Raw genomic sequence first — 17,182 nt, 5'->3', positions numbered from 1 at the left:
TTTACTTTTTCAATTTTTATACCCTTGTAGAGGGTATTATAATTTCAGTCAGATGTTTGCAACGCAGTGAAGGAGACGTTTCCGACCACATAAAGTATATATATTCTTGATCAGCACCAATAGCCGAGTCTATCTAGCCATGTCCGTCTGTCCGTCTGTCCGTCTGTCCGTCTGTCCGTCTGTCCGTCTGTCCGTTTCTATGCGAACTAGTCTCTCAGTTTTAAAGCTATCGCGATGAAACTTTCCCGAAGGTCTTCTTTCTATTGCAGGTAGTACATATGTCGGAGCCAGCCGGATCGGACCACTATATCTTAAGGCTCCCAAACAAATATAAAATAAAAATTCATTGTAACTTTGTAGGAAGTAGGCGTTTTGATTCTTGACTACTTAAAAACAAAATTGAAATAAATCGAAACGCTGAATCTGGAATCCCTGGAACTGCACCGAGTGAGTATTCTTTTATCTACAAGGGTATATAAGCTTCGGCTGGCCGAAGGTAGCTTCCTTTCTTGTTTTCAGGTTATTTTAATTCAATATTCAATAGTTAAGTACTATAAAATTGAAAATGTTTAATTTTTTATTTGCATAGATAATAAAATATACCTTTAAATATTTTCTTAAATTAAATAGGATGAATGTAAGAATCCGCTTTGCATTTCCCCAATTTGTTATATGGAAATTTTCAATGATTTCAAGTAAACTAAATTTATATTAGTAAATATTATGTATTTACTTGATTTAAATGTTATATATTTCTGTAAATTTATTTTTGCTTTGCTGATATATTTCTGAATAAAATAAAAATATTAAATAAAGATTGCATTTATAGCTTTAAGGGTATGCTCAGATCGTTGTGATTTAATTAGGAGTCCACCCACTATAAACTCAGTTAATGTTGACCCCTTGGCAGCCCAAAAACCCAATTTTTCCCGCCTTCTCCCCGCCTGCAAAACCGTCGTGATGATAGTCCAATGGCTTTTGTTGGCCCATAAAACATGTTTCCCGGCAATAAGATGCGTTTCGCTGGCAGGATGCCAGCCTTTGGCCTGTAGTGCTACCTGAAGTTTCCCCCGACTTGGCTCACCTCCATTTTTGGCCTGCTCTTGTATTTATGCCTATGAATATTTCATTTAATTGAAGCGCATTCATTACCAACCACACACACAGCGAAGAGCAAACAACAACCCACCAAACAACCCCCTTCTGCCTTTTTCCCACCGCCCGACGCCCATGCGACGCCACACTTTTGGCGTTGTAATTAAAATAAATTTATTACGTAAAATGTTTTGCCAAAAAATTTGTCGAAAGTTGTGGCTTTGGCCCCATGGCGTAATAAATAATGTGGAAGGTGTATGAGTGTGTGTGTGTGTGAGAGTATCTGTGTGAATGTATGTTTAATGATCTGTGTACTCTTTGTTTTTGCCACCGTTGCTGTACGGAAATTGATGCGGTTAATATGCTTCCAATTGTTAATTTTTGCATTTCGTTTTGTGTATTTGCAAAAGCCACAAAATCATACGAACCAAATACAAATAAAAAAATGAACGCACAGGGATTGCAAATAGAAACCGAAAACAAAAGCTAAATCTAATCAACAGGAATAACAAACCAACCGAGCGAGAAACCAACAAATTTAATGGATAACCGAAAATTTATGATTACCCCTCTGATTTGGCTAACCGTATTTTTCAATATTCCCGAAATTAATTCGTGTTCAATTGATTTTCGAAAGGGAAAATATGCTTAATGGGGTTTAAATGCGATTGGAAACGATCTTCCTCGGGCTCAAAATATTTTGTTGCATACTTTTGGAAACCTTTATAAATGTTTTTAAAATTGCATTTATTTTTATAATACTAGAGAAATTAACATATTCTTAACATCTTTAAATTCAATCTCCCATTTCATCTAATTGATGCCAAATGCACTTCGGTTCCTTTTCACAACCCAATCAAATCAACTTCAGCTCCATAGAAATTTAATCACTCAAACGCAGCTGAAACTGAAATTCCCGGAATTTCCAAAGCGGACATCAACACCCTAACTAAGAGAAAATGATATCAGGGAACAGCACTAATTGAAATCCACGTTAAAAGCCAACACCGAAAGCAACCTGAATTGAATTGAACCAAACGCAATGCGCTGCAATTCAATATGGCGAAGCACTTGAAATAAAAATGTTTGGCACTGCGTAACGCGCTGCGTGATTTGTATTGTTGGGAATGGACTCGTTCGGCTTCTGGACTCTGGATTACACGGAAAAAGTTTTTAAGAAATAATCTTAATGGAAAAAGTTATATTATTTACTCAAAAATATGTTCTAAAATTCGGTAGGGTTTTTATATCCCCTAACAAGGTGTCCAAAAGTATGTTGTAAAAAAATAACGCTCTTCGTCGGGCTACAAATATTTTGTTGCATACTTAAACACACCTATAAAAAATGGTTCAATATCTCCTTCTTTTAATATCGACTTCGTATTAAATGGTTTAAAATCTCCCTCTTATCGAATTCGTATCAAGCTCTTTTATTTTTATCGGTGTAGTGAGGGAGTACTAGTAGATCCCGCAAATCGGCAATTGGATTGTACAAATCGAGAAAACTCGCCAGCTAGAAAGCATTGCATACTTTCCAGCGCAATTTCGGGGGGCATTGAAACAACAGCGAAATACTTGGCTTTTCGCTGTTTTTCCTCGATTCTTTTGTTGTTTTCAGCTGCCCGGTCATCAAAGTCAAAAATGAGAAGGCAATATAGAGTGGTCGGATCTTGAAGGACGCGGCGAGCGGGTTAACAAAAGTCGGCAGGAGCCGGAGCTTTTATTGCTTTAAACTGGCACTCAAGCTCCACTTGCAATTCAACTTGAGTCCTGGGAAAAATAAAAAAAAAATGTTTGGGAAGAGGTGGTGGCTCAAAAGAAAAGTGAAGCAACTGCCGGGATCCCGAGCTCTTCTTCATCTGAAATCCTCTGCTGACACTACGACAACCCTCTTACTTCGCAACCCATCTTCGCCGATTTCGGTTGTGTTTTTTCTTGTCCCCCAAATTTAAATTTTAAATATTTATTATTTACTAATTATAATAATTTAATAAACAGTGTCACAAATGCCTCTCTAAATCAGCAAACAATTGTTCTGCTATTTCTTGTGCACGCCCACAGAATATTCAACCAAAATACTGGGACTATATGTATATATCTCTTTACTGCCATGAAAATAAAGGCTCAAAAGTTCCTTTATCAATGATCATTAAGGGTATTTGTGGCTTCGCTTCGGACCGCAGCTGTTCATCCTTGCCACTTTTTCTTTTCGCCCATCTTGAGTTGGCATATTTTCGTTTTTTTTTGGTTTGGTTTTTCGGTTCTGCTTTTGTTGCTTTGTGGCCAAAAATGCGGCAAAAATGGGGGGAAGTCGAGTCTTTGGCCATGGCTTTTGTTTTAATTGAAATGTTTTTGCTCCTCCGCTGGCTGTTGCAGCAAACTGCAGCTGCTTCTCTGTTCTAAGCCGATTAGAAGCAGTTCATAATGTATACGGCTAAATATGAAAGCTGCCCAGGAAGTTTTCCCCTCACGTTCCTTTCCTTTCCCCACCCGCCTCCTCCTAAAACAATTGTTTTGGTCCACCCTGTGTGTGGAGTGGACCGCAATCGCCGCAGTCTCTTTGTCTGTCTGTCTAATTGAAGCAGCATTTACCAGATACCACGGCGAATGCGGAATATGCGATGGCATGCAGGACGTATGCGGAACGGATATCTTATGCATAACAACACAAAAATCACGCATACGCCGTGTGTGTATTAGTTCCTATGATAGAGAGAGCATACGAAAAAACCGCAGCCATTGGTGAAAGTAAATGCATGGAGCTTCTAAAGCACTCGCAATCGCAATTCTTTTTATGCATTCCATGTGGCATTGCGGCCGACAATGGAGAAAATCAATCAATTCCTGGTTCGTTGGGGTCGTGTGTTCGTAAAGTATTCTATTAGAGGTCGATGTAAGGATCAGGTTATCAAGGTTATCAATCAGAGAAAGTGGTTCTAGAAACTCTGGATAATTATTTTTAATATTTATAACGTTTTTACTTTATAATTTAAAATTTTTTTTTTTACTGCAAGTCTTTTTACAAATATTTTTCGTTAAACAAATTTGTTCTTTGCTATTTCTTAAATATATTTTTATAAAAGTTTTTATTTTGTTTCATTTTGTCTTTATTTATTGTTAATATTGTTTGGCAATAGAAAAGATAATATTTTTTTAAACTGCCTTTTGTTTATTTAAAATAAATTGAATTTGTGCAATCAACTATGAGCAAGAATATCTATGTTTTACGGCCTTTTCCTCCCACCCATATTTCTTTTATTTTTCTCCCCGTGTACCCTTGTTTATGTTTTTTATTTATTTCTGCATTGCATTTTTCCTTCACCGATTCACTTCGCTTACAGCTGGCAGCGTTGTTTGATTTTGATTTTGTAAAATATTTTCTGCTTCAGCATTTTACATTTTTAATATCGCTCTCTCTTTCTCCCTGGTGTATCCTTCTCTGTCGTTTTGCTCGCAGTTTGTTTTGGTATTTTTCCAGTATTTTTACTAGCATATATTTCTTTTTTTTCAAGGAGGAGCGGTGATAGTTGTCGCTGCTAGCGATTTGTTGTTTTTCTTTATGGAGGGAGGGGTGCTTTCAAGGGGTTTTCCGACTATTTTATGTGCATTTATCTGTGTATGTTGCTGTATCCTGCTTCTGTTACTGCTGCTGCTGCATAAAAGGATATACAGATGCAAATTCTATACAGAAATTTAGATGGGAAATGGGGATTCGGTGAAAGGATGGTTCAGTGTGTTTGAAGAGGGGTGAATGTGGGGGTGTGTGTGTGTTGTCCCTGCCCTCCATTGTGGAAACTCCATTTTATTTATCCGAACAGCTTCAGCTCGGAGCATCAGCAAAACTCTTGGCCAAACATTTCCCAACACTTAAGTGCATAATCAATCAAACTGATTTCTCAGTCGCCTCAACCGATTTCGGATTTTCGGTCTACGGATTTGTGTCCGGATTGGATTTGTAGATGGATTATTTTCCCAATGAGATTTCCCTGCTGTTGCTCGAATAGTTTGTGCTGCCAATAATCACATTTTGTATACGAGATATTAGGAATCTTCCTACAAAATGGAAGTGATATTCATTCCCTTTAGCATCAATCGCTTGGCAATTAGTTCGGTTCTTGTTGGTCAATAAAGCTTTTCCGGAATTTGCGTTTGAATGGTCTCTATGAACACCAGATTTCCTTTTAGAAAGGAATCTTAAATGTGTAACTGATGGTTGAATATTAGAATTAAAGTTCAAAACCTTGTGAAATTATTTGCTAAATTTTGTAAAACCCCATGCTATCAAAACTATATCACTTATTCTTTGTAGTGTTATGGCAATTTAAAAATGTAATGCTTTTAAAAATTATATTAATTACTTAAAAGGCAAATATAAATAGTCACTTCAGAAATGCCTCGAAAAAACATTAACTTTAATTTGTATTTTTAACGGAATACTGTGATTTTATTCGTAAATGGAAAAAGAGAAACGTAAAAAAATCGAGAACGAACTCGCACGTAATAAGTTCCAGCTAGAAATTTATCTCAATTTCCCGAAAGGAGTTCCAGAAACTCGCTCAGCTCGCAAGCGGCTAACGGCTTCCAAACTCTCACTCTCTCTCCTAAGTTCCAATAGGGAAAGTCCAAAGCCATTTGCACAGTTCTCCCTGCGCAGATATCTATTAAGTTCGCGACGCGTTCGGCAATAAAGTTGGCAATTAATAAAAGCAGCTAGAAGCTCTTAAAAACTCGCGGAAAACTAAGAAGTGAAGTGTTAGAAAAAGTGAAAGGGAAAGAAATATTGGCAAAATGTAAGTGCTGTGTAAGTGATGTGCAAAACGCAAGGAGAAAAGAAAAGATTGAACAGATTGAATATAGAAGTGCAAATAATAATACAAAAAGAAACAATTGGAATAAATATTTTAAAGTGCAAGTAAATGAAAAAAAAAAATGAGAGGAACAGAAAAATTTAAAAAGAAGAACAATTTCTATGTATGAATACCTTTCACCGCTGGACATCGATTGCCTGTAAGTTTATCTTTATTTTTAAACACAAAATGATCCATTTTCTTATTGCCCCTCCCTTGCATTCTAACTCTGACGTCACGTGCCTTGCCTATGCTCTTTCAGCTTTTTTTTTGTATTTTTCTTGATTGAGATAAGCGCTTTCCAGTGGAAGGCTGTACATTAGGGCGGGTCGATTTGTATGGGGCCGAAAAAAGTGATGAATCGTATAGGGGGAACGTAATCTTTAAAGGATTCTAAGCCATATTGTCGAACATACTTATGGTCTAAAATGATGTTTGACCCCCCCCAAACGCGAATGAAAAATACAGCTTTTTTTGAGGAAAATATCATAGTAGTCAGCTCAGATGTATTATTAAATTTAAAATAAAAATTTGAAATTGATATTCAGTACTATAAATGTGCTGACTACTATGATATTTTTCTCAAAAAAACAGTATTTTTCATTCGCGTTTGGGGGGGGGTCAAACATCATTTTAGACCATAAGTATGTTCGCCAATATGGCTTAGAATCCTTTAAAGATTACGTTCCCCCTATACGATTTTTGGGGTCCCAAATCGACCCACCCTACTGTACATATATCGAAATAAGCCTTCACAATACCTGGAAATTTTTACCTGCATACTCTCCAATAAGTATACATACATACATCACTATAATATATACACATATTTAAGTCCATGTTTATTAGTATTAACCCTTCTTAATGCAGCAGTATATCAATAAATATGAAATTGTTATATTATTTTCATTCCTACTAACTATTACACTCATAAAAATTTCTTTCTAAATTTGGAAATCTCACCTTTAAATTGCCAGCCCTTGGAAATGCACAAAATTTGTTCTTGTTTTCAGTAAAATCACCTTTTAATATAAAAAATTTCTAGATTTAAGGTTAATTTTTAAAAAACATGAAATTATTTTGTGCATTTCCAAATGCTAACGATTTAAAGAAAATGTTTCTAAATTTAAGAAAGAAATTTTGTTTACCTATTTTTTTAACATTAATAATACAATTGAAGTTATTTAAGGGTAAACTGTGCTGTGTAATTTATCGAAATGTGGTTGATAAACTCATGAAAAACACAATAAACTTACCCATTGGCTGCTGCGGTTTCGCCTGCTGCTGCAGATCCTTTCGCTGGGGCGGAAGGGGCGGTTGTTTTCCGGACTTTCTCAGGGTTCCGTACCGCTGGGCGGCCTGCAGCATTTCGTGGGGCGTCAGTTGTTGCGTGGGACTGAAGCTCTGCTGGCTGAGTGAACTGGTCACCGTGGGAATGTGTGGCGAGTAGCCACTGTAGTCGACCAAGCCGCTGAATGCCGACGGTGGGCGCTCCACATAAATCTGTTGCGACTGGGCGGCGGCCATTTGGAGGCGCCACAAGGCCTCCTGCGACATATCCCTGGCATTGCTGTAGTTGTTCTCGTTCGAATTGTTGCTCGACCCTGCAAATTACATTTCCTCATTATTATTTAGTAACCTGAGTTTGAAAATATAGAGGTGCAAAAAGAAGGTGCCAAGTGCTGTTCAGTTGCTATTTTATTTTTCTGCAGTGAGTGCGAAAACTTGAAAGTCACAGTGGCTAATTGGAAAAACACACACTAACATAAACACATTTATATTTATATGTGACCATAATGCCTGGTCATTCTCATCAGGCAGCTGTCCAAAAGGATTATTATAGCCCGGTTTGAATAGCAAAGTGTTGGGTTAAGTAGTTTCAGCCAGGATTAAACACAATTACAAATGGTCAGTTCTATAGGCTTTTTATTTTCATCATTAAAGGTGCAATAAGAATTGCATTCCATTCTAAGTGCAAATAGATAGATAGCAAATAGATTCAGCACTATCGATAATATCGATACTATCGATGGCAGGCATATTTTAATTTTTGTAGATCAGAAAGTGTTTTCTTGAAGTATAAGAATTAAAATAAACATAAGTATAAATTATATTTTGCTAAAGTGTTGTTTAATTTTCTGATTTTAAGTAATTTATCGATAGACAAAAATATCGATAAGCAATATTTAGGTGTTAGGATGAAAATAATAATAAATATTTATTATTTTTGGTTCAAGTGCTATTCAATTTTCTATGATCTTAAGTATTCTATGATCCTATCGATAACTATAGCTTTAGGTAGTTTATACTATCAATATTTTCCTAGCCCCATTATAATCAAAGCCGTTTTACACACGTGAGAATTGTATTTATAAAAAAAAACAAATAAACAAAAACTTTCACGACGAAATTTAAGATGAAAAAAACAAGTTTGGAAAATCGCCTTTTCGCACCACTTTCACTGCCAGGGATTCGCCGACTTCATTTTCCGCAGGCACGTTATGGTGGCTGCCACCAATTGCCGCGAACCGGTGACCAAAACATCCAGTTCGTTCTTCATCCCGTACTTTTGCTTCCCGTACTTATTCACCAGATACTCGAAGAAGGCATTGATGGATATGGAAAGCTGCGAATTGTCCCGCTTGCCGTTCTCCTCGCACAGAGCCCTCCAATTTCCGGCATTCCTCTTGGCCCGCTGAAGCTCCTCCATGCCGTGCCAAACCATCTGCTTTCCATCATCTTCAGCTAGAATTTCGCCCTCAAAGTAGTTGGGATTGGGTACGAAACAGGCCTCCTCGAAGCGCAGATTACTACGAATGATGGTCAGCAGATCCTTGGCATTGAACTCGTTGACCTTGTTGAAGAGCAGCACCTTTGGCTGGCGATTCGAGCGAGTTCTAGTGTAGAACCAATCGCGACAGGCCATCATGGACTCGAAGGTATCGGCACTATCCAGATAGACATTGAACATATCGTGGCGTATAAAGTCGAACTGCCCCGGCTGTTCGTATATCTCTATTCCCCGAGTAGCTCCCGGAGTTAAAAGCGTGGAATTATTCTCCAAACCCACTACATATTCGGGTTTATGACGCCTGAGGAAATCATAGGCCAGCTGTATGCCCAGCGAACCGTTCAATCTCATCGAATAATTAGCCTTGTTCATCAGCAGCTTGTTGTTCATATTACCCTCGATATAATCGTTAAAGGTGGGCACTCTATTCAGGCTAACACCAATTTGCTTGGCCTTTTGGGCCAAAACCTCACAGCATTCCGTTTGGCTGACATTCGTATAGATATTCGCCTCCGGTTTCATAATGGCCGCCTTGGCCCAGGCGATATCTCTAAGGGAATTACCCAAATTCGAGCTCTGTTCCCATCCTAGAGTGGTAATACCTATGGTCTGGGCATGCGAGGCTATATTGGTAGAATCACTGGCTCCTCCGTTTCCCACCTCCAAAATGGCCACCTCAACTTGGTTTTCCCGGAAGGCATGAAAAGCCATCACGGTCATAAGTTTGTTGTAGGATGGTAAAGGTTTCATTTGCGCCAGTTCCGTGTTGATTTTCCAAAAGAGTTCGGTGAACTGCAGATCACTCAGGGGCTCACCATCTATTCGGATCCTCTCAGTCGTTAAAAATAAATGCGGTGAGCAGAGCACCCCGGTCTTTATACCATGACATCGCAGAATACTCTCCACTATTCCGCAGGTGGAACCGCGACCCTTCGAACCAGCTATCTGTATCACTGGTATATCTTTCAGTTGCTTCTTCGTAAAGCCCGTCTTTTCCAGGCACTCCAGAGTTTGTTCAATCACAGGATCCTTTTCTTTTCTACTACTTTTTGTCGTAGCTCTTCCCGAAGTGGGTTCCAAAATTTGATAGCCATTCAGCTGTCTAACTGCATCGAGGTATGCCAAATGTTCTGGGCTCTTTTCCTCCGGTTTTTCATGATTTTCAGGGGGAGGTGATTGTGGGGAAGCTTGAGGGGGTAATGTAGCCGCCCCTTCTTGAGGCGGGGAGGTCACCTTTGGTAACCCCAATTTCTGCATCTTCTGCGCCTGAATATCCTTGCCCTCCTGCATTTTAGCCTGCATTTCCTTGAGCCATTGATTCTGTTTCTTTTGCTGCGATCCCTGCATGCGATTCATCCAGTTTTTCCGTTGAGATTCAGAAGAGGCGCCCTTAAATGCACCAGAATCTGTATCTTCATCGTTCTTTGGTTTTTCCTGTTTTTGCTGCCAAGGGTTTTGATTTCTGGGCGGTGGTGGAGCACCAAAGGCAGAAGTTAGATTACCCATACCAAAGTTGGAATTATTATTTGGAGTATATGGATTGTTGTTTTTTGGAGGACCAGAAGGCGAAGGAGCACCCTTTTCGGCGGCCAACTTGGCTTTCCTCTGCATTTCCGGTGAAACCTTGGCCAACCATTTGGCTCGCTGATCGGGGATTTTCGGTTGAATTGAGGGATTCTGGGTTTTCGGAATATTTGGTTGAATTGAGGGTTTTGAAGTTGTAACAGTAGGTTGATTCTTTTTGATTTCGGTGGGTTGAGGTGCTGGCGATTGCGATTGAGATTGCTGGGAAGCAGAAGATTGCGACTGCGATTGAGAGGGCTGTGACTGAGATTGCGATTGCTTCTTAGGCAATTCCTTGATGGCCGAGACCTTTGAAGCCTTCATCGACGGCGCCTTGAAGCTCATCTTGAAGAAGTTCTGACTCGATTGGACAGTCCATTGCAGGGTTCTTAGACGGGAACTCTGACGTCGGTACATCAACGGCATCAGTGAATACATTCCAAGGAGAAAACTTTTCTTTTTATGGTTTAAAGGTACAAGTTTACAAGTAAAATAGCCAACGAAATGTATGAATTTAGATCATGGAAATTTGTCGACGGAATTTTCTGTATCTGACTTGTGAGAATTTTTATCATTTGGTTTGGTGGTAAAATAATCAAGTGTCAGTCAATCGGACACATAAGGGAAAGGTAGGGAATATTTATTGAGTATATTATTTAACTCTTTTTAAATATAATAGAAAATTAGTTGGTGTATCTCTTTACACCAACAATCACAACCAAACTTTTTGAAGGGTTTTTTTAGTTTGTGTTTACCAACAAATCTAGAAAATTTTCATTTTTAGTTTTTAGAAATTGTTTTCCCCAAATTAGAAACAATTCTTAAATTCAACTCAATTTACCAACAAATATATTTTAAATGTTTTTATATATTCCCCCAACACTAAAAACAATTTAAAAGTGCAACAACAATCAGTGAAGAAACATCAACAGTAAAATTCGTGTAGTGGTGGTGCTCAACTATTTTTAAAAAACTTTTCTCAGTGCATTTTGTGTATACGGTGGTTAGTTTGTTGTTTATTTGCTCGTGTGGTGCGAAAGTTGCTCCTTGCCATTTTTAAGGTTTTTTTTCTGTTCCTCTTAGCTGGGGTTACCTGTGATGGCTAGTGTGGTTGTTGTTGTTGCTGCCTTGGCATTTCGAGATGTTGTTGTTATGGTGGTTGCCAATGCTGTTGTTGTTGCCGCTGTGGCTGCGGTTACCAAGGATCTTTCTCTGGCAAAAGGATCCAATCTTTCTCTTTCCCTCTCCCGATTTCCCAAATGGCTGCGTTTCAGGGTGTTGGTGTTGTTGCTGTTGTTGTTGTAATTGTTGTTGTAGTTGTTGTTGGTGGTGGGGTTGTTGGCAATGGCGATGGTGGTGGGTTGGTTCGTTAAATTGGCGCGTGCTGAATGTTGCTGCTGCATTGGGTTAATGTTGCTGCTGCCGCCGCTGATGTTGCATGTTGCTGGTGTCGCCTCAAGTGGTCCTGCTTCGGTTGCAACCACACACCAACAAAAACGACGATGAGTGTGTGTGTGTGAGTGTATGTGGGGGGTTAGTAGGAGGGCAGAGAAATAGTAATTAAGTTGACGCTTGCCAAAAGGGGAACGCAAAGAAAGAGCAACAAAAGCCCGCGAAACCCACAATTAAAATGCATTCTTGAGGGCAACACTCAGAGAAAATGTTGTGAGCTTAATGTTATAAACCATTTAATGTTTTGCCAACTTTGATCCTTTACTGGTTTAACTAACTAAATTTAGATTTTATAAAAACATATTTAGTTTTGGGAATAATTATTAAAATTTATACTACCAGTATTATGAAATATTTGTGTATAGAATAGCATTATTAAAATTCGTAAAAACCCTTTAAATCAAAAAAAAATGTATTTTATAATACCTACTAATAAATAAATTTAAATCCAAATTCTCGCAGTGTATTTCACCCCTCCATTTCGCTTTTAAACTTGTAGCTTTCCATTTAGGTGTGAACAGAGTTCCTTTCTTTATTGTTCAACATTCCCCCTTTCGGTTCAAAAACTCAGGTGGGCAGAGTTAAAGAATAAGGTGCTGAGAAATACTCTCGGGTTTGGGTTAAGTTCTCCGGCCTAATCGGATTAAAGACTAAGTGGTGACCTCTTTAAGGGGATTATTTGAGAAAGAATTTGTATATTCAAGTTGCCTAATTGCGTTAAATTTGTTTATTACATTTTTTTATGGAGTTGTTCAAGTCGATTTTGTGCGGACTTTATCTGCTCATCTAAGCCAACTTGTCGCCTTTGCCTGTTGCTAATTGACTTTTCTTCGCTTGTCTCCTAGTGGAACAGGCGACTTGAAACTAAAACTTGACAATTTGATTTGGAACTGGAGGCACTAAAATGTTCAACAAATTGCCTTGTAAAATATAGAACTTTAGGGAGGAAGATTAACTGCTGTTATGCAATTTGAGAAAATCAAAACGACAGAGAAAGATATTAATTAAAGATATAAACAGCTTTTCATACTCCTTCACTAAAGTTTCAGGCAATAAAATAAATAATATTCTTTTAAATAAAATTAATAATCTTATTTTGTTTCTCAAAGTTTAAGTAAATATATTTCAATGTTCTTGGAGAATGTGATTTAATCCGGTGACATTTTTGTTGTGCCAAAATATCTTTGATAATATCAATACAATTATATTTATTACTTCAGGATACCACCAGAGGTCCAACTATTAAACACAAATTAATTACTAAGTTCTCGAATCAATTTAGAGCACAAATCAGTAATCCCTCGAAATTCCTACAGTGATTTCTCAAATCTCTTGGGCCGCCCTGTAACCAATTAAAAAGCCTGGGGCCATAATACAGAACTTGACCCGTACAGTGGACATTACAGCGAGGGAACAAAGCCAGCTGAAGAAGGATAACGGTTTAATTCTCACTTAATTGGAATTACGACGGCCAGCAACTTTTCAGCCGCTCCCGTTTCTGTTTCCGTTTCCGGTGGCGCTTTGCGTTTTCCGATTGGTGTCATTTCGGTTTCCAAGGCGAGCTGCTTATGCCCGACACCAAACACCATGGAAAATCTGATGGTCTGATGGCCAGCTCGGGGGAAAAGTCGTGGGAAAATCAGGGGAAAGGGGGCAGGGACAGCGTTGCATTTGCATGAGTAGCTGGGCAAGTGGAGGAGGAGCCGCTCTAGATTGACATGAAATGCAATTACGGCCAAAAACTCGGGCCTGCGGGGAAACAGGGACACCCATCGAAATGGCCGCCATAAATCTGCGCCGAAAAATGTGTCGCTTAATCAAGACACACACACGCCCACCGAAAGGCCCCTGGAAACCCCCAGCAGCCCCCGAAAAACCCCCGGAAAACACAATCCGCAACCCACTTTTCTAGCCACAGAGCCACGTCTCTTCATAAGTTGTCGCCTGGCTGAAGCGGAATTCGTCCAGCTTCACACAGTCAGCGGAAATTTTTTTTGTATATTTTAAGAATTTATGAGCACTAGTTAAGAACTCGAAATGTTATATCTTGAGGTTCTTAATTTGATAGGATCTTTCTAATTATATTTAGAAAATTTAATTGGTTATTATAATTACTATTTTGAAAAATAAATTAATTTTGTTCCTCAATATTTGTGCTAAGGAAATCTCTTCTAAAAGCAATGTTGTAGTTAAAGCTTTTGTCTTTAGTCGAGTTTGTGGCCTTGAGATTTATAATTTTAACTCTTTAAATTTGGAAATGGTTTTCTTTCTTTGTAGGAAGCATTTTAAGCGGAATTCGTCTAGCTTCACACAGTCAGCGGAAATTTTTTTTTGTATATTTTAAGAATTTATGAGCACTAGTTAAGAACTCGAAATGTTATATCTTGAGGTTCTTAATTTAATAGGATCTTTCTAATTATATTTAGAAAATTTAATTGGTTATTATAATTACTATTTTGAAAAATAAATTAATTTTGTTCCTCAATATTTGTGCTAAGGAAATCTCTTCTAAAAGCAATGTTGTAGTTAAAGCTTTTGTCTTTAGTCGAGTTTGTGGCCTTGAGATTTATAATTTTAACTCTTTAAATTTGGAAATGGTTTTCTTTCTTTGTAGGAAGCATTTTAAGATAGCTCTTGATTTTTATTAAATTAAAAAAAATTCTGAAATATTGTTTTCGATGGCATTTAGTAGTAGAATACATTTTCCCATTTTTGATACTAGAAATAACACTAGTTTACAAAATAATATTCTTGGTGTGCTCCCCAGCAATTGATGGCAAATTCTGTTAGTGCTGGACCCCTAGATCACAAAAATAGCACTTATTTTTTTTTCGATGGCACAGTTTTTTTTTAAAGATTTTTTAAAGTTCGAAATGTTAAATTTCGGACTTTTTTCGAATTTCTTCTTATATCTCGGCAGATATCCACTCGGTTGGGCCAGTTTTAGTTTTATTTTAAAGTCAATAGATCAGAGCTTAACTTTGCCATACAGATCAATACGATTGGATGAGTAATGGCAGCGCAGAAGCTCGACAAAGATGAAAAATGTGTTTTTTGGTCGTCTGTAAGTCGGCTGTATATATCGTAAAAACTCGAAATAAATCCGTTGAAAAATCATAATGGGTACAAACTTAAAGCTTACATCCTACCGAATAAAACAAGCCGGATATGGCCCAAATCCATGGAAAACTGGATTTATGGTGGATTTTTAAAGTTCGGATTTTTCCACTTTTTTCGGTTGACAAAGTCCAAATTTTAGATTAATCATAGGCGGCGACATGTAAACAAAAATGAGTGGTGACGGCAGCCGGGTCAAAAAATAGCTAAATTTAAAAGCTAGAAAATTATAAAATAAATTTAATTTCTGAAAATTCTTTTAAAAATATAAACTTGCTTGCGTTATGACTGTGAGTATTTTTAACTAAGTACTATCCATTTGGATAGTTCATTCTTATGCAAAAAGTAACCTTAATTAAAAAATTAAATTCACTTTAATAATTTTCTAGCTTTTAAATATCTGATTTAGCTATTTAGTGACCCGGCTGCCAACACCAATTATTTTTGTTTACATATCGCCGCCTATGATAAATCTTAAATTTGGACATTGTCAACCGAAAAAAGTGGAAAAATCCGAACTTTAAAAATCCACCATAAATCCAGTTTTCCATGGATTTGGGCCATATCCGGCTTGTTTTATTCGGTAGGATGTAATCTTTAAGTTTGTACCCATTATTATTTTTCAACGGATTTATTTCGAGTTTTTACGATATATACAGCCGACTTACAGACGACCAAAAAACACATTTTTCATCTTTGTCGAGCTTCTGCGCTGCCATTACTCATCCAATCGTATTGATCTGTATGGCAAAGTTAAGCTCTGATCTATTGACTTTAAAATAAAACTAAAACTGGCCCAACAGAGTGCATATCTGCCGAGATATAAGAAGAAATTCGAAAAAAGTCCGAAATTTAACATTTCAAACTTTAAAAAATCTTTAAAAAAAAACTGTGCCATCGAAAAAAAATTTAGTGCTATTTTCGTGATCTAGGGGTCCAAATCTAACAGAATTTGCCATCAATTGCTGGGGAGCATTTCGGCTGTAAACTAGTGTAATCCTAATGACTCTAATAAAAATGGCTAAGCTCACTTGCCTACAGTTTTTGTTTTTTTATAGCTTAAGTACTGAGTCAAATTTTTTTCAAAATTAAAAAATATTAATTTGCGTTATTTTTGAAAATTTTAAGCTTTTTTAAATAAATCAGCTGTTTTTAAAATTTCCAAAGGTTGTAGATTAAATGGCACCGCTCCTATAAGTATGTTAATTTCCTTTCCCATTTTAATGATTACGCCTGCAATTTTTTCTCTGCCTGTACTCACACTCTCCGGCGCCTAGTCCGTGTCCATGTCCATTGCCATGTCCGTGGGATCCGTGGGAACCGGCTGCTGAGTTGGCAACGGAGGGCAGCACTTGATAGCTGTCGCTGTCCACGCCGATGGCACTTGTCACATGATAGCCGTAGCCGTTCGAATGGGGATTGCCTACAGAGCCACCACCCCCTGCACTGGAACCACCTCCTCCTCCTCCGTAGATGCCCAAAATGGCTTTGGGCTGTTGGTACTGGCCGTGGTTATTGTGGCTGTGCTGCTGCTGCTGTTGCATATTCAACTGCTCATCGGGATCGTGGAGGGCTGTCAGGGTTAGTTCCATCCCCCCATTTCCACTTCCTATATCCTTGGAGTCCAGACTTCCAGTGGGATAGTAAGGAGGTGGCGGCGGGAGGGGCTGCTGCTGCTGCTGCGATTGCTGGGGATCCTGACTCAGCGAAGGTCTTCGGCTGGCGTCCAAATCAAGGTCGTACTCCTTGGCCACCGCAGATCCTGGATTAGCGGTGGTGTCATCTCCTGCCCCGCCCTCCTTTTTGGAGGCATGCCGCCGGCGGCAGCGACAAAAGGCGTAGAGAAGAGCCGCGAAGACGAGGAACGAAAACGAGGCGATGATGATGGCCACCAAAGCGGAGGTCGTCATGGAGGAGTTGTGCGGCATGTACGACTTGCCAACTGAAAAGGGATTAAGAAGGTTAGTTTGAGGGATTTTTGATTGTGATCTTCAAAGTCAGAAAGCCAGTTTTGGACTAGAATTTGTCTAGCCAATGGGGACATTTTCTTTTGTAGGTTTTATCATTATGTATTTTTACAAACTAAACCTTTTTAAGCATTTATTTATGTTATTTTAGTTTACATTTTAAAATTTATAAAAATCATTTAATTTTATAATAATAATAATTTATCTAATATTAGAAGGTATTAGTTTTTAAATTCAAGGTAATATTTTATATTTTAAAAAATATTTTTCTATGCGAAAATAAGAATTTTTTTCAATACAATTATCTGCAAAACAGGTTTTTTAAGATTTAAATAATTCAAAATAAATAT

General features: G+C 38.0%; 2 protein-coding genes across 3 annotated transcripts in view; both read right to left on the bottom strand.

The window, feature by feature from the left end:
• fred (friend of echinoid) overlaps positions 1-17,182 on the bottom strand; it is a 113,131-nt gene that overhangs the window by 1,798 nt on the left and 94,151 nt on the right. Inside the window, exons 7-8 of one of the 2 annotated variants that reach the window (XM_017157602.3) lie at positions 16,127-16,807; positions 7,199-7,546 (exon numbers count right to left, since the gene is read on the bottom strand). In XM_017157602.3, coding sequence (XP_017013091.2) covers positions 7,199-7,546; positions 16,127-16,807 — 1,029 coding nt within the window. Of the gene's footprint in view, positions 1-7,198; positions 7,547-11,690; positions 11,762-16,126; positions 16,808-17,182 lie in introns of those variants that run through there. The other variant, XM_017157604.2, reaches the window with a different exon arrangement.
• On the bottom strand, positions 8,289-10,899 carry Fpgs2 (Folylpolyglutamate synthase 2). Its single transcript, XM_017157606.3, has one exon. The coding sequence runs from the start codon at positions 10,732-10,734 to the stop codon at positions 8,401-8,403; it is 2,334 nt and encodes a 777-aa protein (XP_017013095.2). The 5' UTR covers positions 10,735-10,899; the 3' UTR covers positions 8,289-8,400.

This window comes from Drosophila takahashii, chromosome 2L (assembly GCF_030179915.1).
Source record: "Drosophila takahashii strain IR98-3 E-12201 chromosome 2L, DtakHiC1v2, whole genome shotgun sequence".
Lineage (NCBI taxonomy): Eukaryota > Metazoa > Arthropoda > Insecta > Diptera > Drosophilidae > Drosophila > Drosophila takahashii.
The sequence above is the reverse complement of the archived record's forward strand: the minus strand, read 5'-3'. Positions and strand labels throughout refer to the sequence as shown.

What these genes read in the sequence shown, in the direction of transcription:
- Fpgs2 (XM_017157606.3), bottom strand. Translation starts at nt 10,734, where the DNA reads ATGTATTCACTGATGCCGTTGATGTACCGACGTCAGAGTTCCCGTCTA.